The following is a 26590-nucleotide window of genomic DNA, read 5'->3' on the forward strand; positions in this document are numbered from 1 at the left end:
GATAGATCGGACTTTCTGCCCGCTAAGTATGGAATGCAGGCTTATACTCAAGTTTCTTAAAAGGCGAACAGCACTGAAATAGCTGGCGACTGCACTGAGGACGCCAATTTCGAAATGGTTTGGTCAAGGGAGCAGCCAAGACTCCTGGATTAACGAGCAAGTAAGCACGCAGAATGCAGCATGTTCCGGGGCAAGGAGTACTTGTGTATTTAAACAAAAGCATCCCGAGGTGACTGATATAACTTGGGCACGGCTGGATTCCAATGCACGCGCTTGGTGCGTAAACAGGGGCAATCGGCAAAAGTCGCAGATTCACTATCTGTAGCCCAAAGTTCCCTGACCGCATTCAGCGTCCATACAAGAAACACTTTGAGGCATCAACATGGAAGTTGAAGTTTGACTGTGTTCCCTCGGTGGGAAGCATCAGAAAACTCTTGTCAGGAAGCAGCGAGCGCTCGCCTTCCGCACGCGAGTGACAGCCGCTTTATCTAGAGAAACTGTGCTGCACGAATTGATTCATCTCAGTGAAAAGTATAAAGGCGTTCATCCAGGAGCCAAATCATATAGGAACTGTAGAGAAGCCTCCAAATACTAAAATGGGTCGAACTTTCAAGTGCTTTCTAGTGGGTCTAACCAAAAAAGACGCCGCTCACGCTGGGAGTTCGTGCTTGGCTGTGACTGTCGCCATTGTGTATGCTCGCTGTGTGCCGGCTAATAAACACCTTAACACTCCTAACAAAATTATATTGCCAACTACCATTCGAAGCACAAGAAGCTCATTTCAAGGACACGAAATTTTCACAGAGTTACCGACTTATACATCACAGCTTGACGCCACAGTGCCTCAATGAACCCCACGCGTACAACACTAATTTCTAATTATTAACAATATTGAGACCCACATGTTGTGCTCAGTCTTGTTCAAAGGCCTTATTTCACAAGCCCTCTTCACACCAAAACATAGACTGTGCGCGCTTGCTTGTTCGGTAATCCTGCACTTATGACCACTCCCTTGACCAAACCGTTTCCAAATCGGCAACCTCAGTGAAGTCGATCGCTGTTTCAGTGCTGCTTGTTTTTTAAGAAACAGAAGTATAGGCCTGCATTTCATACTTTAGTGGGCACGAAGTCCGATCTACCGTTGCCTACCCTTGCGCAAGGGCATGTTTTGACGGGCCATAACTACAAGTAAAACCATATAATGCAACATATTTTTATTGATTGTGAAAGTTGATGTGCAGGAGAATACCGTACTTATTTGAATCTAGGCGGTTAGTTTTTTTTTTTTTTCCAAATTTTTTCGCATCAAACTCCACGGTTGGCTTAGATTCAAGAATTTTGAAAAATGGGTCATTTTTCATTGAGAAAGTGGTGCACGCCTAGCGCCACCTAGGTGATATTATAGCTGCTAGTAGCCAAGCCAACAGCTGGCTTAAGTACACACGTAAGCTGCCATTTCGACCTTTGTGGCGAGTGTTGAGGCAAGCCATTTATCATTTAAAGTCGCATTTCAAGTGGCCTGTGTTTAGCGTAGCTTAATGGCGCCAAACAGGAAGTGTCATTAGAGTGCTGTTTATAAAAGGAAAGTTGTCCTAGGCATGGAGTTGCTGTCCAATGTTCAAGCGGAGTGGGACTTAGGAGTGAATGAAAAAACTGTGCATAGCTGGAGGGGCTGCAGCTAGAGATGTCAGTCGGGGAACTTTGATTGTGCGCTCTTTTTTAAGAAGTGCGACATATCCAATGCGCTTTATGACACTGAGGATTGCGCACTGTTTGAAGACAGTGACAAAGAAGTCAGTGACAAAGGAAGCAGCGGCGACTACTCGGAATGAGCGCGGCAAGGACAAGCACGGCATCTTTTTGATGCAAATAACTAGAAGCAGCGCAAAAAAAAATGATGACAAAGAGACACACAAGACAGGACTAGTGACTGTATGTTTCTTGAGTGAACAAACTGCTTTGTTTTTTTATCTTGATGTTCAATAAATGTTTTCTTTTTGTGAATGCTGTCTTTGCTGTTTCGTTCGACTTTCACTCGGCCTACATTCGAAGTAAGCTTTTTTTTTTTATGGGCTTTGAACTTTAGGGGGTTTGTTTATAATCGGGGTCCGCCTAGATACGAGTAAATATGGTACATGGGGAAAGTACAAAATTATCAAAAATGTATTTTTTTAATTGTCATCAGAAGTTTCCATTGCATTCTCTTTCCTTGAAGTTAAGCGCAATTATGTCTTATTGAAAAGTGTTATGGATATAAGCTTTGGCAGTTTTATAAATAAGCATGCTGAGAAAATATTCTGCTATGTTCACCGCTCTGTCATAGGCCCTTTTTGAAATAAAGGCCAGCAAACTAGGCAAAAAAACATTTTTCAGGTCAAATCTGAAAATTTTTACAAAAAAAATGCACACTATGCAAAAATCGAAACATTATTGATCGCAAGTGCAAATACACATATATTAAGCTAAACAAATGCAAGGTACGTAACTTTAATATATTTTATATGTGATACATATCCGCCAAATTTGAAGAAAAAAAAAAAAGAAAACAGCAGAGCAGGTGAACGTGGCACTTCACCTCTTTGTCATTATTGATTTACTGTGCTACAAAAATTTTTTTCCAGCAAAACCAATTGTGGATCTCTTCTTTCCACTGATCAGGCAACAATATATAAAATTTTGAAAGGAATTTAAGAGGTTGACCGGCCATGCTTTGTTCAATCTTGTTACCATCCATCCCTTGTTACAGCTAGTTAAAAGAGGGTGTTAAGATAAATGTAGCTTACTATTATTCCAAATATGACAAAAACCATAATTAACCTACTGACATTGCTTTTATTAATTCCAATTTTATAGGAGAACACGAAAAGGCCTTATAACAATGACAGTTCAAGTCTAAAAATAATAGAGAGACAATTTATCATAAATTTCTAAAAATGTATGGCACAGCACTTTCTTTAACATTAAACCTAGTTTAACATTCAACAGCTTAAAAAGTCTGTGTTTTAAACCGAGCATATTAATGAAAAATGGGTGCTTTTTAAGGCCAACAACAAGTAGACCCCCCCTCTCCCCCCCCCCCCCCCCCCCCCCCATTCCTGGCTACGGGCCTGCACATGCTACTTAGTAAAATATGGCAGTCATCATCATCATCAGCCTGACTACGTCCACTGCAGGACAAAGGCCTCTCCCATGTTCTGCAGTCAACTCGGCCCTGTGCTTGCTGCTGCCAATTTATACCCGCAAACTTCTTGATCTCATAAGCCCACCTAACCTTCTGTCTCCCCCTAACCCGCTTGCCTTCTCTAGGAATCCAGTTAGTTACCCTTAATGACCAGCGGTTATCCTGTCTACGTGCTACATGCCCGGCCCATGTCCATTTCCTCTTCTTGATTTCACTATGATTTCAACTATGATTTCAACTTTTTTTTTTTATGGCAGTATCTCGGGATCTCTCATTTTGCAAGTCGATTTTTGGAATCAGTAGAAATGTTGCAAATAAAACATTTTGGCTGCCACTACCAAAAGCAGTTATGACACCATACTCTACAACTTTGAAGCTATATAACTTATATCTACAGCTCAGTGTTTTCACAAAAATAAAAAAACTATAAACACTTTCTATAAACACTTTTGATAAACACTTACCGGTAAAACTTTTCACAATTTGGATTTTTTTGATAACCTCCGATTTCAGAAGGCACTTTTCAACATTAAATTGCACGCCTCCATCAGCGGCAACTTCATAAAGTATGCTTGCGTCTACTACAACGCACTTTTAAAAAGTTGTAATATCAACAAACGTAGTTGTTTCATACTCAAGTATTTGTGCAAGTATATTATGTGTTTGTGCATTCAAACCTTTCCGACACCTAAAATAGCCTTAGCATGTTCACATGTTTTTGTGTTCATTTATCATTCCATCTAAGATTTCGTAGTATTGAGAATAATAGTAATGATAAGGTCATTTACTTTACATCAAAATAATGAGGAGGCTGACAGAAACAGGCTGAGAAGCAACTTCACTACCTCCTGCCCCCTCCCAAAAACAGAAATAATAAACAGTACACTTATAATTGAATTTACAACATAACACATCAACAGCCTTAATAATGGATTAGATAAACAGGAAATGAGACAAAAATGAAAAGAGTGAGAAACAGTATCACCAGCAATAATGGAATGTGTTTTCATTGGAAATAAAATGAATAAGAACACATTGCAACAGCTTATATGCAAAATTGAATGCCAAATTACAAAATATTATAGGTTTACAAGAAATCAACTTCAATAAACGTTCAAGTTTCTAGAAAAAAATGCACACCAAAAGGCCCTCTTAATTTCAAGAAAATTAAAACTCCAAAAACATGAAGCCCTACTTATATTCTACTAATAGTAATGTTTAAAACTTTATAACACACAAGTGTGAAGTCTAGCTAACTTACAAATTACAAGGCTGTAACTGAGTGACCCATGCTTCCGAAACTTATAAAAGTTGTGATGTACAACAAACTAAATTCCTAATAATAGTATTAATAATAATAATAATAATAATGATAATAATTGTTGTGGCTTCTTTTCCTGGATCATATGACCACCTGGAGTTTTTTAACATGCACTTAACTCTAAGCCTACATGCTTTCCGCATCTTGCTGCCACCAAAATGCGGCCGCTGCAGCCAGGATTTTACATGCCAAGTTATAAACAAAATCACGTACATTTTTTCATGCTCTAAAGACTTTCATATGTACACTGGCAAAGAAAAGCACTAGTTATCGGCTTGCAATTGCAGCAGAATGACTCAAGAAATATAGAATATTGCACATATCAGGCTGCATGCAGGGAGACATGTTTTGGTTTAAAAATGGCAATAGAGAGCTGCCTAAAATTTACTACAAGGGTATTAAATGCAAATAAATTTTTATACTCAACTAATTACATGCGTGCAAATGTTTGCCAACCCGTTTACATGAAGGTGTTTTTTTTTTAATAATACTTTTTAGACCACAACATAACAGCCACTCAAAGAAGCATACAGTATCTTTTTATCTCAATAATTATTTATTTGTAGGCATTATTGACTTTTTATAAGTTATATATTTATAGTAAATTTGTCAACATTGTGCTCAAAAGATTCGAGAACATCTACTTAAATAATTCACAGCACTCTACTTCTTGTGTGCTTCTTTAATGTGCTTTTTTTTTTGTTTGAGCTCAAAGCTAGCTTATCTTGATATAAAATGCCACTGATATAAGGTATCAATATAAAATATTAATCCAAGACACCAGAAATTTGGTCAGCATTTGTGGCAATGCCTGTAGGTTATAAAGATACCATTTTTTTTTCATAATTTTTATAACTATAAGATAAAACACAGATTCAGTCATACGGCCTAGACAATAAATCTCTACTGGTCAGTGGCACCTCTCTATGGGAATCTGTCAGATGACTTCAGGGAACAGCTGCTGTCAGCTGATGAGTTAATCTGCCCCGAGTGAAGAGAGAGCGTTGTCAACTTCATGTTCCCCTTGCAAGATTCATGCACCTAGCACGGCTACAAAATTTAGCTGAGACATTCAAAGCTCTGCCTATCGACATATTCACTGTATACACACACACACACACACATGCACACTTTATTAATATCTGCCATTACACGCTACACACAATCTTATAACAATATGACTAGTAACAAGCAACACATTAAATGGTTTTAATGTGGATAATGGATATTCTGCTCCATGAATAGTGTGGTTAGATCTGCACCACTTTGATGTGAAGTGCTCTCCGAGTAATTGTGGACAGTATTGTATCATTGTAGCCATTACTCTAATGCCCCAGGGAAAATATAAAAAATAAATAAAGCTAATATAGGATAAAACAAAGGTATTTTTATGTCATTGGCAGTTTGACTGTACCATTAGATGTTCTTTGGTAGATGCACCATAGCAAGGGTCTCAAGCTCACCTCAGGGTCACAGTTACGCAGTTTAGTACCACAAGGGCTGTGTGGGGTAGTTGCTACAAATTGTCAGCCCACTACCACTTGAAAGACAACCTTTCTTAGTATATCTCATACAGAGGTCCTTTACGAAGGAGATTTCGCACCAGGATTTCAACATGTCTATACATATCTCCGCATTGACTAAAATCTGGATACTGATTCTCAAATATTGTTTTTGTTTCCCAGCTAAGCTTCAACACATGGTGATCACATGGGGTGCCTACTGAAAACAATGCTTTAGACCAGCCATGGCTGTGCACCTCACGAACACACTTTTTGAGAACATAGAAAAAAAATGCGTGAAGACAGACATGTAGGTCCGCAGGCCACATGTTTGAGACCCCTACACCATAGTGTTGCAATCCACTGCAGTACTATCTTACCACACTTATAAATCTTTTCTCCCAGCACAATTTATTTCTGTAACAGTATGACTGGTTTATTGGCAAAAGCAAAGGAATAAGAGAGCTTGTCCTTGTTGAATAAATACTTGAATGTTGACATTTAGTTAACATTTAAGAATTCTTGAAAGAAATAACTGTCATCCACACATTTGTAGCACGAAGCGACTGAATAAACTTAAATGAATCTTTTTTTTTTTTTTCCAGGCTCCACTACATTAAGGTTCCCCACTCACACACATACACATTAATCTTCTATTATAATATTTATCTATGCTTAAAAACATTCTGTTGGATGACATAATGTGTAGGCTTCACAGTTCAATTTAGTGTTTTTTTGCACAGAACAGAGATGCATTTACTGGCACCATTTTGGTCACTCAGCATACAACGACACACTTATAAACCAATATATTCGGCTAGACAGCACCGAAGAACGATTGCCTTTCGGTGCTATCTCGTCGACAAAGCTTAGCACTGATATTTTTGGTGGAAATACCTAGTGCACAAATACGAATACTTAAAATTTGTATAAAACAATGACAAATGCTGCTGCACAACGAATGAGAAATATGTAGTTCAGAAGCTGTGGGCTCAGCATGTGCCTGTAGCAAGGTGTCTTTTTATTCACTATTGTTTACTTCTTCCTTAATTCACATTTTTATTACAATGAAAAAATTGTATTTTCCCATGATTTTCACAATTTAATTGTCTGTTTGTTTTGCAACATACAGTTTTATAGTAAAAACAAGAGGACTATCTGGCATGTTGATGGGAATGATGGGAAGTATAGGCTACAGATCAGGAAGTGTTAGCTAACTGTCCACAAGTCTTGCTTCTGCAGAATTTGTTTTCTTCTGTGCAGTAGCTGGATCCTGCTGCAATTTTTGCGGTTTTCTCTGGCCTGAATATTAGGGTGAGGCGCAAAGCGCTCAGGTGGTGCCTTTATAGTTAAAACTGGCTGAGGCATAATAGGTCTTGGTTTATGACATCATTACAGCTTTGCAGGTTGTATAAGACAGTTTCGCTCATGCTTCACCCCTCAAAGATGTAGCAACCTGAGCTAGTGCAGTGCAACTACATAGATTTCTCATGTTCCATAATGTGTCATGCAAAAATGCGGTCAAGTCAGCTGCAAAACAGCAGCAAAGCCAAGAGTATACACCATCACACTCTGCTGAATCAGCTTTTGCTCTCACAATCATTCTGCACATAGGCATTACGGTTCCCACTATGCATTTGCTTGGTCATAAATTATTTTTGTGAGTATCAGCACTGTGTCCATTTCTTTTTTCTGTCCATAGTCTAAGGCTGTTGCACTGTGGGTTATTTCACAATGAACATCTACCAACTAGCCAAACTTGTAATTTTACTTCAGAAGAAGGCTTACTTTGTTTGAACCCAAGATGAGGCACACGTTGAATGGGGGTGTTGCGTTCCTTCATGAACTGGAAGAGGCGCCGTAGAAACTCGTCGGCACCGTTTCGTGTTTTGTCCAAAAGCATTTTGTCATGTGGCTTCCTCTCTTGTGACACTGTGTCAGGCAACAAGTCTTGTGACGTCCTACCATGAGGCAAGGTGTCCAGAGGCACTTTGTCCTGTGCAGTTTTTTCTTTAGGGGTGCCCTCTGGAACACTGTCATGTGACATTTTTTCTGACTTCACTTTCTCTAACTTGACATCTGCTGTTTTGTCTAGGGCTGTTTTGCCATGATGCACTGAAGGTTTTGATGGTGTGCTAGAAGCCGCTGTCACCTCCGAGCTTTCTTCTTCAGAGGATTCGGATCCAGAATTAGCCTTGCGGATGCGCTTTCGTTGACGGCCCCTTTCCACTGGAGCTGCAAAGCCATGTCACAGAATTTATGTCTCATATGGAACATTTAGGTTACAGTTACATTATTTTGTGAAGGCGGCCACACTAAGTCACCCCTCCACTTTTCAACTGAACAATGCACTTTCCAGCCCACAGGTGAAAACTTTTTGTAGTAGTGTTATATGTCACCGGCAAGCAAAATTAGGAGAGCCTGTGTGAATATGATAGCTTACTCATTTTTATTTTTTAAAATAGGCAAAAGATAAGTTGTTTTGTCCACTGTAATATCCAAGCAAGAATACAATAAAAAAAAAGGAGGGTAAGATAGGGGGTATGCAGTGTTCAAAAAATTTCCTAGGGGCGTTCTGACGGCAAAATACCCATCTGGCTACTCCCCTGCTTGAAAATGCACTTGTAAACAGAAGAACGTCCATCATCTTCACAATTTTCTGAAGAGATAGCAAGCTTTTAACTGATGTGGGGGAAAGGGTTATTAAAAGGAAGGTATAACAACTGACGTGTAATGCTTCTGACAACCACTAAAGTAGACCACAATAAAGTCACAACTCAAAATTTTTATTTATACAATGAAGTAGCTTTAGCTTCTTTATGGTCAGTATTGGCATGCAATGAATATATTGTACAATTAATATTGTGTCAAACAACATTGTAATGCTCTACATAATAAGGTTCAACTGTATTTAGAATTAACTATTTTTATTAACTATCCAGCCAATCACGCTACTACAGATATTATATGCAGTGACTCACTACTCTTAATTCCAGTTACTGAACACAATACAAGTTTTAAAATTTTTGAAGGCTGTGCATAACATGCATTCAGTCATCCATTTCTCCTTTACCAATTATTAGAGACCTTTCCCAAGAGGAGTGTGTGGCAATGCTGTAAAAACGACAGCAAACCAATATAGGTACTTAAGAGTGTCCAATAACAGTATTAAATTTCAAGCACAAAGATTCTTAGCAGCCAGTATTCAAACGCACCATCTTCCAGAACATTGTTAACGGCACACACACAATTAGGAAACGGTACACAACTTGTGGAGGCCAGCAGCATGTATACACTGTTCTACAGTTAAACCTGCTTATAACGAACCTCCATTTAACGAATTCCTCAATATAACGAAGTTTCTCCATTCCCCACCATTGCTCAATAGAAGCACACGTATTTGTGACCTTTATGTAACAAAGTAACAGAGGAAGACAACCTTGATATAACGAATTTTCCCCACGGACAATCTAGAAGCTTTGCCCCGGATTTTGGCAAGAGCATGCATCTTCCGCTAATGCCCCGCCTCCGACAAAGCGAAAAGGGGTGGCGGCGCGCACAGCGCAGCAGGAGAGAGTGAGCGCTCGTGATTGCGCATGGGTGAGTGCAAGGCAGGGCTGCGCCCCACGAGCCAGGATTGCTGCCATTCTTGCCGCCGCAGGCGCGGATGTGCCCCTTTTTCCTACAAATTAAAAAGAAAACTACTTTTACAGTTGTAGTGCCAAGCTCTTAGTTAGCTCTACATATGTGCGACAACGCTGCACATGGAGGGTGCTTTACCAAATAGTTTCCTACGGTATCTGTGTCTGTGTCGTTTGCTTTTCGTTTTCAACGCCATGTGCGCGTCCATGGTTTCATTGCGCACGCATGGTGTCGCCCCCAACGACTTTCAGCTTTGCTATTTTGTGGCTTTTTTTTTTAAATGCGGACAATTGTGTCGTCACCACCGAGGGGCATCAGAATAGGTACTGATGAAAACTCTCAGAGACCACGGTGACGACGAATCTTCAGAAGTCGACTCGTCACGCGCTTTCGTCTTGTGCCATTCTGCGAGTCCGCAGGCTCGTAGCTTTCACGATTAGCCGATTAGTTCTGGCAACAACATGATGGCCCGTTGAATGCAATGCAACGAACATAATAGCGAAAAATTATAATGTTGTATGAAGTAAGGCGGTCAGCCAACTTTTTTGAATCTGATATTGCGGAACTCCTACAAAATGTTGATGTAAGCAAATACAGTGACTCCAGCGAGAAGTGCTCTTTTTCATGTAGTCCCTTCGCACTGGAAGCCCACTGATACTTGCCAAGATAGCAAGCGCGAGTGATTGCGAATGTCCTTATACTCAAAGTTCATTGTTGCTACTCGAGCGATTCCCCCCTCTTACGTTTTTCATGCTCGTTCAAGACAGGTGGTTTCCTCTCCGTTTGAGCATTCGACATCAGTTCCAACACACGGGGGATGTAATCTTATGTGCCTTCCAGGCGATAGAGATGGGCCGACTCATTTGATTTCTGCTTCAGCATCGCTCGCATGCTTTTACTTGCTCGTCGAAGTTACGATGCGTGGGAGCATGTTATCAATTTCGACTTGTTACGGAATTTGGCGGCAATGGCGCAAACCCACCGAGAGTAATTGCTACCGCAACAGTAACGCACTTTTTACCACTAAATAAGTGCTTTGGCTTAGCTCTGCCTTCAATCTCCCTTGTGTTTACTTTGTGCATTGGTTTTTCAAGTATCCGTACCAAACATCCATATAACGAAATTCTCTTTATAAAAAATTTTTCTGGGAATTTATCAATTTTGTTGTATCCAAGTTTAACTGTATCTTCTTAATGAATCATTACCAACTCACCCAAGCTTTAATTCTTACACTATCTCGCTTTCCACAATTATCTCTTTAAGTGGCATGAACAGATTTTTTACAACCATCAATAATGAGCAAGCATAATTGTAAATTTATTGTTTATCATGCCAAGAACTCACTCAAGTATAAGCATACCAGCTGCAATATGGCACTGTCAGACATTCTCACTAAATTAAGCGTACACAATAAACAAATGAAGGAAGGAAGAGACCGACACCAAGAATGTTTAAATTGCAATGAGAATGTAGAAAAGAATTCAGTACCTGAGCACAGCTCTTATCATATATATAAGTGACTATGTATTTCACTGTGCACATGTCAATATAGCCAACAATCAACCACGTCCTTATTTTTTTTTTATGTCACTAGCCAAACAACTTGTGAGAAAGCATATTCAATGTTACTATATTTATAGCTTAAAACAATACTATTGAATTTCTCAGTGGAAACCCCGCACATTGAGGAAGTCACCAAAATGGTGAAGCACCCTTAGTCTGCAGCTACAAAGGTCCTCTTCGAGGTCGAGCATGGAAAGAACCACTTAGCAAACATCATGAAATAGTCCAGTCCTTGCTCTTTTTCATTTCGTTTAAAGAAGAGTAAATCTGTTCACTACAGAAGTTACTATGGCTGCCTATATTAACCGACATTAAGCCAGAGGGCACTCTATCAACAGCCTGTTCTCTTCACAAAATCAATCAACAATGTTTTCCTAAGCCAGTTCCAACTGCAAATAAAATATACTCTTCAGGCATATGATCATCTCGTCTTGCTTCAGGCGTGGGGTTACAACATACATGCCCACCAAAGAACATGGCTTCCCATGGTTAGGTTTGCTGTTTCTTCAGAAAGCTGCCGTGGCCGTGCCGTGGTTTCCTCACGCATGCTACTCAAGGGGGAAAAAAGCAGCCTAACTCACCAGAACTTCACTCCCTTCACCATCAAGTGGCCAGAAAAGCATGCCGCGACGTTCACATAAAAAAAATCTGTCCTAGAGCACTAGCAGTTGTCAAGTGATGTTAAAACGAAACCACCAGAGCAACCAGAAAACAACAGCCTTGAAAACGTTTACATTCGTTCTGCCCCTCAAGCACGCCTCCACCGCAGCCTTCACCACTATGAGAATGCCATAAAGTGGTACTTCGCCACTATGAGCTGCCGTAGAGTGGTAGGTGCAACTGGACAAACAAATCACAACCAGTCTTTTATGTGGCCTAGAAGTTTGTTTCAGCTGACATTGCGGTACTAAAAGTTGCTTCTCATTCGCATTTCTGTGCTTAGTTTTTTTTTTCTTATATATATATTCTGATTTTCGTGTACATTTAGCTTTCATTGCATATTCCTTATTCATGCCAGTATTCTCACACTGTTCACAAGCTGCCACTATGTGTATACCATATACACTCGATTAAGGGCTGCATTAGTGTAAGGACCGCTCTCCTCAACTTGGCAGTACAATTTTTTTAAAAAAGAAAAAAAACACCAGCAAAGAGCAGCGTCATCTTATCTCGCATACGGTGCATTTTGCAGGAGCCCCCAGATGGCAATAGCTGTCCTTCGGCTTTGATGTCCCTGTAAATGCTAGTGCAGGATGCAGAGTTGCGTATAACTTGTGCTTGTGCCGCTATTCAACGAGCGCCGTTACGTGGTGCAAAATGAAGTCAAATGTTCAATTTCACTGTGGCAAAGCCAACTTTACCGACAGACCGACACAGCTCCTGCACTGATCTGTTTACGTCAGTTCTATCGTTAAGGTTTTTTCTAAAAGAGAAGCAGTTGTGACGAATTATTAATGACAAATCTTACTCTTTCAGTGGTCACCAGTATAACTGTATGCAGCAGTAGTCTTTTGGTGAACGTCACCGAGCAGCCGGCTTAGGTGCTGTGGAAATATACCACCCTGATTGCGGACCATATCTGCGTGAAGTTTCTTTCAAATGCCCTCATAGACAAATAGTTCGTGCCTTCCGGCTACACGATAGAAGGTCATGAGCATGTGCACTACTTTTTGTTGCAAGGTACCGTGTGGTAGGAACCGTACTTTATATACACCCTATATAGATGGACGCACTTTTGGTCAAAGCCTAGCCATATACAGCTTCACTAAACGCATTACACCATTGGTTCATTTAGGGCACTGTTAAATTAATGTAACACATTTTAGTCACTTATTAATTCAGTATGAATTAGCTCCGAAACATTAAGTACATTTTATGGGCCTTTAATTCACCTCCAGTCTCACTTGGTTCATTCAATGCACATTTTGTTGGGTATACAAGCCTGCTCCATGCCTGGCACTGCACCATGATTCGGCCAAACACTGTGGAACTGTTGTTGTACACGTAATTTTGCCCGCGGACGCAATGAGCAAGAATCTGTAGCCATACTCAGCTTCACCGTAAGTGTGCAATCTTGTTGAGCGCTTGTAATGGTCTGCAGCATGTCGTGCACGCCGGAACATCACGCTGTGTTTATACCCTGCGCACAATAAGTGGCTTCACTGTGCAGCCATTGAACATAATGGCGACACAACTCGGCTCCCGTAGAGAGCATATCCAACTACATACCATAAGCGGCTTCAGTACTACCTGTGAACTTCGGCTGTGTGGTACCACCTGGGACAACTTGGCGTTTTTCTCCCCAGCAACATTGACCCTTTGTGCCACTACTGATTTTGACAACTGCCCATAGCACAACCGTTTGTTATGTAAAAGAAAAAAATGCTTAACTAGGTTTAAATACGTTCTTTCTTATCTCAATCGAAAATTGTACAGAAATTCCACACTTCCGTTGAAGGACCGCACTCCATCAAAATCACGGAAAAAAGTGCGGCCTTTACAAGAGTGTATACGATACTGCATGTAATATTTTGTTGATGTCGTCTTCAACTATACCTCACTTTCAAGATTTCATTTCAATGCACCAGGACACTAATAAGCTTAACACAGTAAGATTTTCTTCATATATAACTTGAACAAACATTCTTTATGCTATAAGCTGCTTCGGTACCTACCTATATTAATGCATGTTTAGTCTGCCAATTAGCATTAACAAAATCCCATTTTCCTGGACAGGGGACAGCTACTGCACAGTGGTAATGTGTCAGGGTAAAAAAATAGGGTAAATCACTGTCATAGTTGGCATCAGCTGACATGTTCAATTGCATACGGTCACTTTTAACATTCTAGCTGCACCTTTTCCTGAAACAGCTGTACCCACCCAAATGATCACAGATGAGGTCATTGTGTGCAAGTGCCTCATGATCGAAGGTGTCACGGCAGAACAGCAGGCGGCAGCTCCCACCGCTCCGTGACGGCAACTGGTCAGCCCCAAGGAGCAAGGCAAGGCTGCCCTCAGGAGGCCAGTGGCCTTCAAGGCGCTTGAGAAGGGCACGGTAACGGCAGTAGCGTGGATACGACAGAACCACCACACCTGGGGATGATGCACCTTCAGATGGTGGACCTGCCAGCAGGCCGTGGCTCCACTCCACTTCATCTGTGATGCAGCCCACAAAGTCCTCCAAACGCAGCACTGCCTTTTCCGAGGCTGCCAGCACTTCATGCTGTAAAGGAAGCAAATGCTGCTATTTCTGGAGGAAACTAACAAGGTGTGACCACTCATCAACTCAGAAGCCATACCATACTGCTCACAAGCACAATATCTACACATTAATCCTAGTTGACTGCTTGGATTCAATATGTCCGGTCACATTAGAACCAAGGCGGCATCATAACCAAGGCAGCAAAACAAGGCTGAAAATCAGAGCTTCCTTAAAAGGGAAGACACTAAGAGTAATACTATGCAGGTTTCCCATAAGAAACAAAAGTAGCTTGCTATGCTACTTTCTATTGCTTTTAAAGATCCACAAGAGTTCACATAAAATGAATTTTCATGCAAAGCTATTGCTAAGAGGAAAAGGCTACTTTAAAAGTGAAGGCTTCAAATAAAACTAATATGAAAACATTGCATTAGAGCAAGATTTTTTTCACTAAACACTGGCCACAAAAATTGGTGCTGATAATTAGATAGGCCAACAGTGGTAATGCTCATGCTGATTTTCTTGATTCTGAGAACATTTCGAATGCAAGATTATAAAAAGAATTTATGCAGAATCCTTTTCTGAAGTAGTCTAAGCGATGTTTAGGTGTTGAATTTCATTATAGTTAGCAGCTGTCTCTAGACCACTGTTTCCAAGCGGCATTGGCATGCCGTCCTTCACCTTCTTTGAAGCATTCGCCAGCCTTTAGAACAGCCACATGAAATGTCCATCTTGTGATCAGAAAAATGCCTGTTTGAAATTTTCAATTACGAAAGTTAAATTTCCTGATATGTGCAATGCTCGACGTTGACTATTGGCCTTGAAATCTTGGAGTGGCACCTTCTCGCGTGTGACGTCATTTTGTGGACTTTGCTTTCAACCGAGCTGCGGCAGCCGCTAATTCTGTGGGTGGATCGTCTGCTTCAGACGGGAACTCTGTCGAACGAACCAACAGCCTCGCGAGGGTCAACTAATGCCCACAACGAATGTTTTCGAGTGCTATTATGAATTTGTTTAGTTGCAGCCCAATCAACAGCGCCAAGAAACCTCCTAGATGGCCAATAAGCATGCCGATGCCGCCGACTGCATTGCTGGTCAGAAAGTGAAGTTATGAGCAAGTGTTCACGCTCGTCATCTGCAGTTTCTGCCGTGCGATACTAATTAGTTTTGGTGTTTAGAAATTTCAATCAGCGCACCTTTCTCTAGCATTTACAAGCATGTAGGTACAGCAAGCGAAACGTCACAGTCTCTCATGGACGGTTGCAGTGGTGTACGATGCAGGCCACCTTGTTGAATGTGCGCAGCCAATGTCATCACTGTAGATTGCATCACCGTCGCGGCTCTGGTCCTGAAAACACATGGACTGGCAAACCCACCACACAACGTCCCTGTGGCGATCGAGTACTGCGCAATGATGAGGTACTGATTTGTGCCTCGGTGTTTTTTGTCTGCCCGTGAAAAGGACATTAGCTTTCACAACAATCCTAAAGAAAAGGGCACGCCTGCCCTTTTCCTTAGGATATTTTTTTTCTGCTGTGCAACGATAGTAACAGTGAGCACAAGGATATGTGTGAGAATCGCTGATTTCTGCCACTCTGGCATATAATTACTGCAGAGCCGATGTTTAAATTGCTGCTTCGGCATGAACTAAAATCATCTACTAAAAATGCATGAACTAATGAACATGAACATGAACTAATGGCATCTACTAAAAATGCAAAGCAGCATAAAACTATTAAATTTGAGATAATCGTGCTTGGATTGCAGTTATGGGTGTCAGCAAGGTGCAAGATCATGTATCGTAGCTAGAAAAGTCTTGAGGGGTAGGTGCTGGTGTGACTCGAGAAGGGGCAAGTTCCGTTTTAATGCACCCCCCCGCACGTTTAAATGACGGCAGTTTGTCTCAGTAATGTTTGTTAAATGAGAGCGACATCATGAAGTAGTTCATATTAACACTAAAGAGGGCTGTCGCTCGGGTACCAGAACATAACAAATAGCTATCGCTGATTGTATATACTGCACACAGGGCGACAAAGATTATATGTGACAACCTTTAGAGAATGTGCACTAAGTTACCGAGATGTGACTCAGTTACCGAGATGCTAAAATCATGTAAATTGGAACTGCTTGAAATTAGGCGACAGAGGAATAGAATATAATTATTATTTCAGATTCTTCAGGGTCAAATAAATATTGATAAAAGTATGTACATACGGGAACCTGGTAGAATTATCAGAAGAATAAACCATAGTGCAGCCATTAGAACATATGTCACCCGCACAAACGTCTTTCGGTATTCGTTTTTCCCCAATGTTATCGAAAACTGGAATGCGCTACCTGCACATATTGCTGAGTGCACGGATGCAAGGGCTTTTGAATATTTGCTTGACAACTATATGTTACCTAAAAATCGTTGGATGAAGTGTTGATGTTTTGCTTTCCTTTTGTCATGCCAATGTTGACAGTTGACATTACTTGAGTGTTTTTATATACCAATTATTACTTTTATGTACTCCCTCCCTGTAATGACCCACAAATGTGGGTTAACAGTATGCTCAAATAAATAAATAAATAAATAAATAAACAGCGACAGCAAGTTTCGCCTATGAATTTATGATAAGCACTGCCCTAGGTGCACTTGTCTTGATCAGTAAACTATGTATATTTGTAAGTATGTACACCAACCAAATCAAGCTGTAGTCTCAGATGTCCTGCACCGCTCCGCTGTGCTCACGAGGCGCACTTACCTGAGGCGATTCGGAGGCCATGTCGTCGGCTCCTGCGGTAGGTTTTGGGACGGCATCTCACCTTGTGTAAGTAGCCTATGTGTGTAGTCTGCATGCAATGAATGGCTAAAGTACTGACGAGGCATTGAAACACGGTTGAGAGCTTACCGAAAAGTGGAGCGTAGGGAGAGTATAGCGAAATTCACTGTAAGCGAAGTGCTTGTTGCACACGGTCGATCAAGGTGCGGGGTGCTTTCCCTCTCACAGTTTGACTATTCACTTCTTCCTCAGCTTTTCGTCCTTAAGGTAGTTGTGAAAGCTAACACCCTTTTATAGGGTGGGTGATCATGTAGAGGCACAGAGCAGTACTCCACCATTGCGCAGCGCTCACCACGGAAACAAGCAGCCACAGTTTTAAAAAACAAAGCGCTGGGTTTTTAAAATGAGCATTAAAAGCGGACACCCATGGCTGTTTGAAAACCGTCGGTAGTCACCACACACAAAATAACCAATTCAACTGCTTTTTTGAATTTCACCACGACGGTGATTTTTATACGGCGCCACTCCTCATAAGTGCGTGAATCCTCAAACTGACATCATACAAGCATAGTTTGCAGTGCCGCCATCAGTCACACACCAGGACAATAAACGTAGTACTACAGCGGGATTTCATTCCACCAACACAAAACATTTCAATGAAGCATCCATAGCAAATGTTCTGCTTATCGCCTGTTTTTTTTTATTATTATTATTATTATTGCGGGTACAACGTATTTGTATGATTCAGATATATTCTTACTCTGCAAGCATGGGTGTGTGGCCCAGTGACACTCACCTTCCGACAGTGGTGGTTGAAACTCCACTTCACCAAAAAAAAAAAAAAAAATGTTTTGTTTCTTGATGGTGATGATCCTCTAACATGACAGAGGAACCGACAGACATTCGATTGGAAAGTTTTCTTGTTTAGTGAGTATATGAGTGCTTATGCATTTCCATGCAAACACCTTTTTTCCTAATCAACATTAACCCATCCTTTCTCTCAACCTTTTAACCAACAAGTGCAGCATCACAAGCTACCTAAAGGAAATTGGAAATTATGAAACTGCATTAAAAGTAATATTCGTTTATATTAAAGATAAAATGTGTGCTTAAAAATAAACCACTGGCAACAGCTGTAGAAAAGCTACAAACACTAGTACAAAGTTAGCAAGTTGGCAAAAAAAAAATTATCAAGATAATATAGCAGTCGCGTCTGACCAGAACGCTACCAAGTCACAAGTGAAACAGTGTCATCAAGAACACTGTTCCACAGATTGACAGCATGTGGGAGTTCTGATTAACTAAATGCTTTTGTAAGTCTAAAATGTCCAAAGATGCCTTACAAACATAAGAGACTGTGCAGTCTGCATCAAGTACAACATGAAGACTACAGAACAGAAAGGTGGGCTAGTTGGTCTTGATTCATAACCTATCGAATGTACAGTGAAGAATACAGAAAAAAAAAACATGAAACATTGCCTGTGTATTGCCAAAATGCTGAAGGACTTGTCCGCGCGGTCTATTAGAATAGAGGCATCCCAAACAGCCATGTCCAATGACATATCCGAGTTAAAAGAGCAACAGAAAGCAGCTACGAGCCAAATCGCCGACATTGGCAAGCGTCTGGGTTCTGTGGAAAGCCAGTTAGCTTGTTTCGACAGCGTGAGGGAAGACCTTAATGCGACACGTGCTGCAGTGGAGCGCGTGGAAACTGAAACGAACTCGCTTCGAACCCGTCTTGACGATCTCGAGGACCGCTCCCGAAGGGACAACGTTGTGTTCTTTGGGATTGAAGATGTCGCTTCAGAGACTGCCGAACAATCTGAAAAGAAAGTTCTTAAACTTTTCGCTAGCAAGCTTCAGCTGACGATATCGTCCAATAGTATAGCCCGTGGGCATAGAATTGGCAAATTCTCTAGTGGCCGGAACCGCCCTCTTATCGTAAAATTTTCGGCCTACAAAACAAAAGAAACCATTTTTGATAAACGCTTCTTACTAAAAGACTGCAATGTTATTATGAGTGAGGACATTTGTGCAACTACGCGTGATACGAGAAAGGCTCTGTACGAATATGGCAAAGGACTGCATGTTCCGTTCAATCTTCAACACACGAAGCTTTTCGCCAACGGAAAATGCTACGGCTATGATAAAACCACTAAAGCAGTGTACGTCATCGGTTCATCCACAAGAAAAAGTTCCCCGGCTAGTAATAACGTAGGAGATAGCGCAAGTGTTAGCAACGCTGTAAGTAACGACGAAAACATCAGTAATACCACACACAGAACCGCAAATAGTCATGCTGCCTCCCCGCGTCGACTCCGGTCTGGCCGTATGCCGCAAAGTGATCTAAGTTAGGGTCACGCAGGGGGCGGTGCTCTCTCCGTACTAAGTACTAACATACGTAGCCTTTTGTCAAAAAGTGATGGCTTGTGTGCCCTGATGAATTATTGTGACGCTGGTATTGTCGCTCTAACTGAAACGTGGTTGTCGAATACAGTCTCTGATGCCGAATTATTAAAATGTGAACAACGTTACAAAGTCTTTCGCTGTGACAGATATGGCGACGAGGTGGTGGTGTTCTACTTGCGATTAAAGATGACATTGAATGTTTCCTTGTTCCTGTTCTCACCGACTTAGAATCGGTATGGTGTTGTATTCGTACTGGCTTTAAAAACCTAATAATTGCAGTTAGTTACCGACCCCCATCCAGCCTATCGAACTTTTGCAATTGTTTTCATGACTGCTTAAACCAGATTACTGTTCGTTTCCCAGGTGCGACTATTATTCTTTTAGGCGATTTTAACTTCCCGGACATTCAGTGGTCAGACACTTACCAGTTCTCTATCGCAACGTCATCTGAATCTACCGAATTCCTTTCGATTTGCAATGACTTTGGGCTATCACAATTAGTTCAGCATCCCACACGTGTCACCTTGACTACATCATCACTTCTAGATCTCGTGTTGACGTCATCTCGAGCTCTTGTGTCCCCGATAACACTGCTGCCTAGGTTAAGTGATCACGACATAATTCATTTTTCTCTATCGTTTCCACGTTTGCGCTCATCCAACCGTTTTAAAATGATCAGTGATTATAACAGAGCTGACTTTAACACCATAAACACTAAATTATGCTCTTTCTTAGATACTTTTTTCCCTGCAAGTTTTGAACGCACTGCAGAAGATAACTGGAACCTATTTAGAAGTAAAATTTTGGAACTAACAAATAAATATATTGCGGTAAGAAAGGTGTACTGCAATACTAATTCTCCCTGGTACAACCGACACTTAAATAGACTCTCTAACCGCAAGAAAAGACTGTTTAGAGCTGCGAGGACATCCCAGTCTTCGGCTTGATGGCTAGCTTACAAATCTGCAGCTGCTACCTACTCAAGTGAACTAAAAGTAGCTAAATTTACCTTTTTTAACAGAACCTTACCATCAGTGCGGCAAAAAAATCCCAAACAATTTCGGAACATTGTACGAGGTAACAAGCATAACAACCTGTCTTTAATATCCCAAGGTAATGTAATTCTGGATCATCAGTGTGCATGTTCACTTAACCGTACTTTTGCTGAAACTTTCTCTGAACCATCCAGTAGTAATGACATACTTCCTGCAAAGCCGTTTAATTTTCCCTCAATGGACATCATTGTCATTAGCTCGGAAGGAATACGGTCCATCATCAATAAACTAAAGATTTCATCTTCATGCGTCTGCGATGGTATCACCACAAAATTCTTGAAAAACACGGCAGAGTATTCTTCTCTAATCCTTGAACGAATATTCACACGGTCTCTTCTTACGGCAGTGCTTCCTAACGACTGGTTAATTAATAGGGTGGTACCTTTACATAAGTCCGGAACAACCCACGATCCAGGTAACTTTCGTCCCATCTCTCTCACATCAGTACCATGTAAAATTTTAGAACATGTCATTTACTCTCACCTTATCAAGTTTCTTCAAGACAATGATTTCTTTACACCTGCTCAGCATGGCTTCCGAAAACAGTATTCGTGTGAAACACAGCTTCTACTTTTTACTAATGACTTACACATATCCCTTGACTCTGGAACAATAACTGACTGCATCTTTCTAGATTTCAGCAAAGCCTTTCATAAAGTAACACACTCCCTACTACTACATAAACTAAGCCCATTAAACATTGACTCATATGTGCTCGCTTGGATCCGTAGCTTTCTTACTAACCGCTCCCAATACGTATCAGCTAATAATTTCGACTCGTCTACTACACCAGTTCACTCCGGAGTGCCACAGGGGTCTGTTCTTGGACCATTGCTGTTCCTAATTTACATTGACTTGCCTAACAATATTTCTTCAACAATGCGCCTATTCGCGGATGATTGTGTAATTTATTGCCAAATATCTAATAATAATGACATCACTACCCTCCAAACAGATTTGACTAACGTGCTTAACTAATGTAAATTATGGCAAATGGAATTAAATGTTTCAAAGTGCAAGTATATACGCATATCACGTAATAGTACCGCATGTCCAAATTATTTCCTTAACAGCGCCGTACTCGATCCCGTCCCCTCTTATAAATACCTTGGTGTCCATATTACTAACAACCTATCTTGGAAACATCATATCAACTCTGTCACATGTAAGGCAAACCAGGCTCTAGGATTCATGCGAAGAAACTTTTACATGGCCCCTGTTGATTTAAAAAAGCTTCTTTACATTAAGTACGTTCGTCCGCATTTGGAATACGCGTCATCGATATGGGACCTTGGTAATATCACTTTGGTTAACGAACTTGAGAGCATTCAGAATCGCGCTGTTAGATTTATATTATCAGATTATCGCCGTACCGCTGGCGTAACAAACATGAAATCAATTATTAACATTCCTTTACTCGCTACACGCCGTAAGATATCCTGTCTCGTACTCTTCCACAAAATTTACAACAACTCCCTTCTGCGTTCACTTTTAATTAATTTTTTTTCAACTCGTACTGACCATGCACAGAAAGTTGCTGTTCCTCGCTTCAAGACATCAACATATTCCCACTCATTCCTGCCTAAAACTCGCAAGGATTGGAACCACCTCCCACAATCAGTTGCATCCATCACCTCGCCTTGCAGTTTTAAAACATCGCTTGATAACATACTTGGTGTTGGAAATGTAAACGTTTGATTTTGTTGTTAGTTTTCTTGTATAATCTACTGGCTGTATAACATAGTTGCAGTTGATAATAGTTGCTTTCCAGTGTTTAATAATGTTCTAGTGTCTTGTCTATGTATTCTTTTCTTTAACATTGTTCGTCAGTGCCCGCTCCCCTCTGCAATGCTGTAAAGCCCTGAGGGTACAATAAATAAATGAATACATTTCTCCTTCATCTTTCATCCTGTATTTTGCACTGTACAATTTCATGCGTTATGAAGTACAACATGGTTCAGAAAGGGGTAAGGTGATTAATTAATCTTGAAGGTTAGCTTATGGAGTAAGAACAGAAAACCAATCTTTCAGCACAAATTCGAAAAATTCACCGACAATTATGATACTGCCTGATGCAAGTTCCGAGTGCAGCTTCATGATGAGGCAAGGCCAACAGTGTTGGAAGTTGTAGCTCTTGGCAAGGTATCGACTATGCCATAAATCGTCGTTTTTGTGAAACGTGACAGCACCCACTTTGCCATTACTATTTTTTTCGAGATGAGTGAGCCCACTACACATCTATATGGTATTAAAGCCCTTTGCTGATGCTGCATGTGGCTGAGTACTTTGCAGTGGCTGGGAAGCACTGAACCATGTACTCGTGCAATTGGAGTTGCGTGATGACTGGTTCTTATCTTAATCTTCCACCATGCTATATTACAAAGGTTAATACAATTTCTTGCCTAACTTGACGCCTGTCTAGGGTATTTTTACAAATAAGTTTCAAGCACAAACCTGTTTTGTGGTTGAATACTCGTCTGCCATGCAGGGGGCCCAGGTTCAAATTCCATTTGATCCAAGGTACTATTTTTTCATTTAATTTTTTTTATATCTATCTGTTGTGCCATCGACCGCAACAGAAACAGCGACGGCAATGCCACTCTACAAAGGAAATGGCACTTAAGAGCAGCGCTATAAAAATTGAGAGAAGTGATGTGAATAGTACTGCAATGGTAGCTGTATTTTTGGCAATCAAATGTGCTCCATGGTTGAAGAGTCGAATGACTGTGTCAGATGATCTTGATTTGGTGATGAGAACGCAAAGCCCTTCATAGTTTAACAAATAATGAGTGTTTAGAAAGTGACCCTACAGGTTCCAACTTATCTCAACATGACACTGATAAAAACACAATTGTCCATACTTCCTCTAACATTTAAGCACTGCGAGGAAGCTGCACTTCTGGCCCCAAAGGCTGCAACCACATATTAGATCAGAAAGTAAACGGTCTGCCTGCCTCTGCATGATCAGTCAAAATAATGTTTCTGCCACTAAATGTATCCTATAAAGCTATAAAATAAGGGCATGTGTACAATTCTTCTTCCAAGCTACACTACACATTGCAGAAGGACTTCACATTCCTCACTGGCTGCAGCCCTTTGCCTGTGAAATGAAGAAGAATCTATGGAATTTGATAACGTACATAGACAATTTCTAAGCACATAAAACAATCCCAACAACAGACCCAATAGTCATCTTGACGATGCCATTTGCAATAATAATTTGTTATGCTAGTCATTATTAATGAACAAATGGTGCCTTATTTGTGTTTCTTAGCATTGCATGCGACAAAGACCCACAAAATATTCACTAATATTACAGCTTTCAAAGTCAGTTTCAGACTGAAAATTTATTCGGGCACTGCCAGAATTGTCAGACAAGATTTTTTTTCGCTCTTTCTCGCTACTTTCAACAGATGCAAAATGCAGCTGAAAATATTCCAATAGGAACAACACAATGCCACAGCTAAAAGCCAGAAACAAAGCACTATGTTTTGATGAACTCAGTGAATGTAAATTCCTTCCAGGAATACTAGAAGGTAATTTGTGAGGGCTTGTTTCCTTGTTTGACACTATGTTAAGCATTAACATTCCATTTTCATTAATATTCCAGAGATATTATGAATAATACTTAACTTCATATATACAACAGCAGAGCATACCTTTTTGGTTCCTTTACATTACTGTTCTTATGCAAAAGCCCCTAGTGCCCTTGGGGGAATAGTGGAAGAACAGAATTGAATGCATCAGTTTTTCCACTGCTCCCTAGAGAGCAACAAGAGTTTTTTCGCTTTGATGCTTCAAATGTGTATTCCAAGCACTAAATTGATAAAACCCATTGTGCCTTCTGGGGAGTAGTGAAAGAACTAATGCATGCTTTAAAGTTTTGAAGAAGACTCGTCTCCAGTCAGCAGCCTCATCAAGGCTTGGTGTGCTGGATTTGCTAGGCTCGCTCGCCTTGAGCTGCTCATCGCTGGCATCTTTCTCGATGGCATGCTGCTCTGACCCGTGTTTTATTCACACAGTTACCACAGGAATGCACCATCAATAACCTTCTCAATGAGATAAAAGCCAGGCAGTATGCGTTTCGCCATGCAAGTTGAGTCGATGTTCTGTGTTGGAGCAGTTGTCCGTAGAAAGTATGGCATGGCCATCAATGGTGAGAACTCCCGAGGAGTGGCATGCTTATGAAGAACAGTGACGAGAACAGAGATAAGGTTTTCAGAAATTAATGACACTTTACTATGAAACTCCAAGTATAATGATAAACGTGCAGGGCAGTAAATATGCTTTAGCAACTCCCAAGTTTTGATGCTCCTGCATGGATGTGCAAGATGACCCACCACTTCAGCTTTCTGCCAGCTCCTTGCTAGCAGAAAGTGTCATCGTGAATCGCCTTCAACATGTCCTAAGTGTTGACATGAAGCGTGCTGTGAAACACTACAAAAGACAGATGCCTGTGCTTGCATTCATCAAAGGAACTTATATGGTTTTTGGCACTAGAGATGAGCCATTGGGACCCAAAAACAAAGCAACTGTCTTCGCATCGGGAGCTTTTGGGTTTGTATTTTTCCCATACATTTAGGACCCAAGCAAGAAGATGAAAGAAGCCATTTTCTGGAATGCTAAGAAAATGCTGCAGTTCGATTACCTGGAACATAATAAGGCCTTAAAAAGTGAATGCTATGCCAACAATCTCTGAAAATCCTGTGTAGTCACCATGAAAAAAACTATTGGTGACCAAAGTGTAACAACTCACCATTCTGAATGTCTTGCAATGCTCAGGCTGTCATTCAAGACCATCTTTTGAAACAGCCTAATCACCAATCCAACAGTCTCAATGTGACCTCTGGTAACTTTTGGCAATCCCAAAGCCAGCAGGAGCACATAAAGAGATCAAGGTCCAACAACTAAAAACCAGACTGGCCCAAAACAGCAATTCGATTTTTTTTTTGCATGTGTGCATGAGTGAGTGCTTATCAGAAGCTTTCCAGAAATGTCAATATAATATAAAAAAAAACAAGGGACAGTTTTGTTCGTACATGAACTGCAAAAGTTATGCCAACACTTTAATGCTATTATGCTAAGAATTTCATTGTCTGAAACTACAATGGCATCAAAATTTATGGCAGGTGGACATCTTACACCCCTCAGCTACTGCACAGTTATATTGTAGCCCCCTTGAATGACAGCTTGGCCATAGTTGATCACCAATATTTATGCATATATTATGTCATGAACATTCACCATCATATGCTACAGTTCAATTCATGAACACATTGAACAAAAAATTAAAGAGAAGAAGAAAAACGTCCTACGTACAATTGATTGTGTGCAGCATCGCTGGGAGGTACTTCAAAGCATCGGCAATAGTAATCCCGTGTATACAGAAACATTAATTAATCGGCCATAATAAGCGTTATGACGCAGCATAAACGGAGGCAATTACACGGGCAGATAGCGTCGCCGGCCGAAACTTGCCTATGCCGCCGCATTCTAGTACACTGTACCGCCGCGTTAGATGTGACCACCACCTTTATATATATGCGTTTGATTGAGCGAACATTTCTTTTCCCTCCGCCTCTTTCTCGGACAATTGTATTTTCAACGTTCGACCTTAGCACGCTACACGCCGATTATTTTAGCGTAAGCGATTTCCCTTTGCGTAATAAAGTGTAGTGACCTTCGCTCACAGTCTAGTCAACATAATGCAAGGAAAGAAAAAGAAGCGATTTGAATGCGAAACAAGCAACAGGGGCGCCTGATGTTAGGAAGCCAACCGCAGGCAGACAAGAAAAGCATTGATGCTCGATTTTACGCACCCTTTTTTGTTATTCAGTTAAATAAATGTCAGCGTTAGTACGGAGAGATTAAGCCACGCTTCTCCAGGCAGCGCTGGCAACACCCCTGCCCGCTTTCTTTATTTTTTCAGGGGCCATATAAAGACACTGCCGC

At 40.8% G+C, this 26590-nt stretch overlaps 1 protein-coding gene across 1 annotated transcript in view; it reads right to left on the minus strand.

Moving 5' to 3' along the window:
• LOC119175976 (AT-rich interactive domain-containing protein 5B) overlaps positions 1–26590 on the minus strand; it is a 49852-nt gene that overhangs the window by 21930 nt on the left and 1332 nt on the right. The window contains exons 2-3 of the mRNA XM_037427065.2: positions 14091–14433; positions 7793–8239 (exon numbers count right to left, since the gene is read on the minus strand). Of these exons, the coding sequence (XP_037282962.2) occupies positions 7793–8239; positions 14091–14433 (790 nt within the window). The remainder of the gene's footprint in view (positions 1–7792; positions 8240–14090; positions 14434–26590) is intronic.

Source organism: Rhipicephalus microplus, chromosome X (genome assembly GCF_043290135.1).
Source record: "Rhipicephalus microplus isolate Deutch F79 chromosome X, USDA_Rmic, whole genome shotgun sequence".
Lineage (NCBI taxonomy): Eukaryota > Metazoa > Arthropoda > Arachnida > Ixodida > Ixodidae > Rhipicephalus > Rhipicephalus microplus.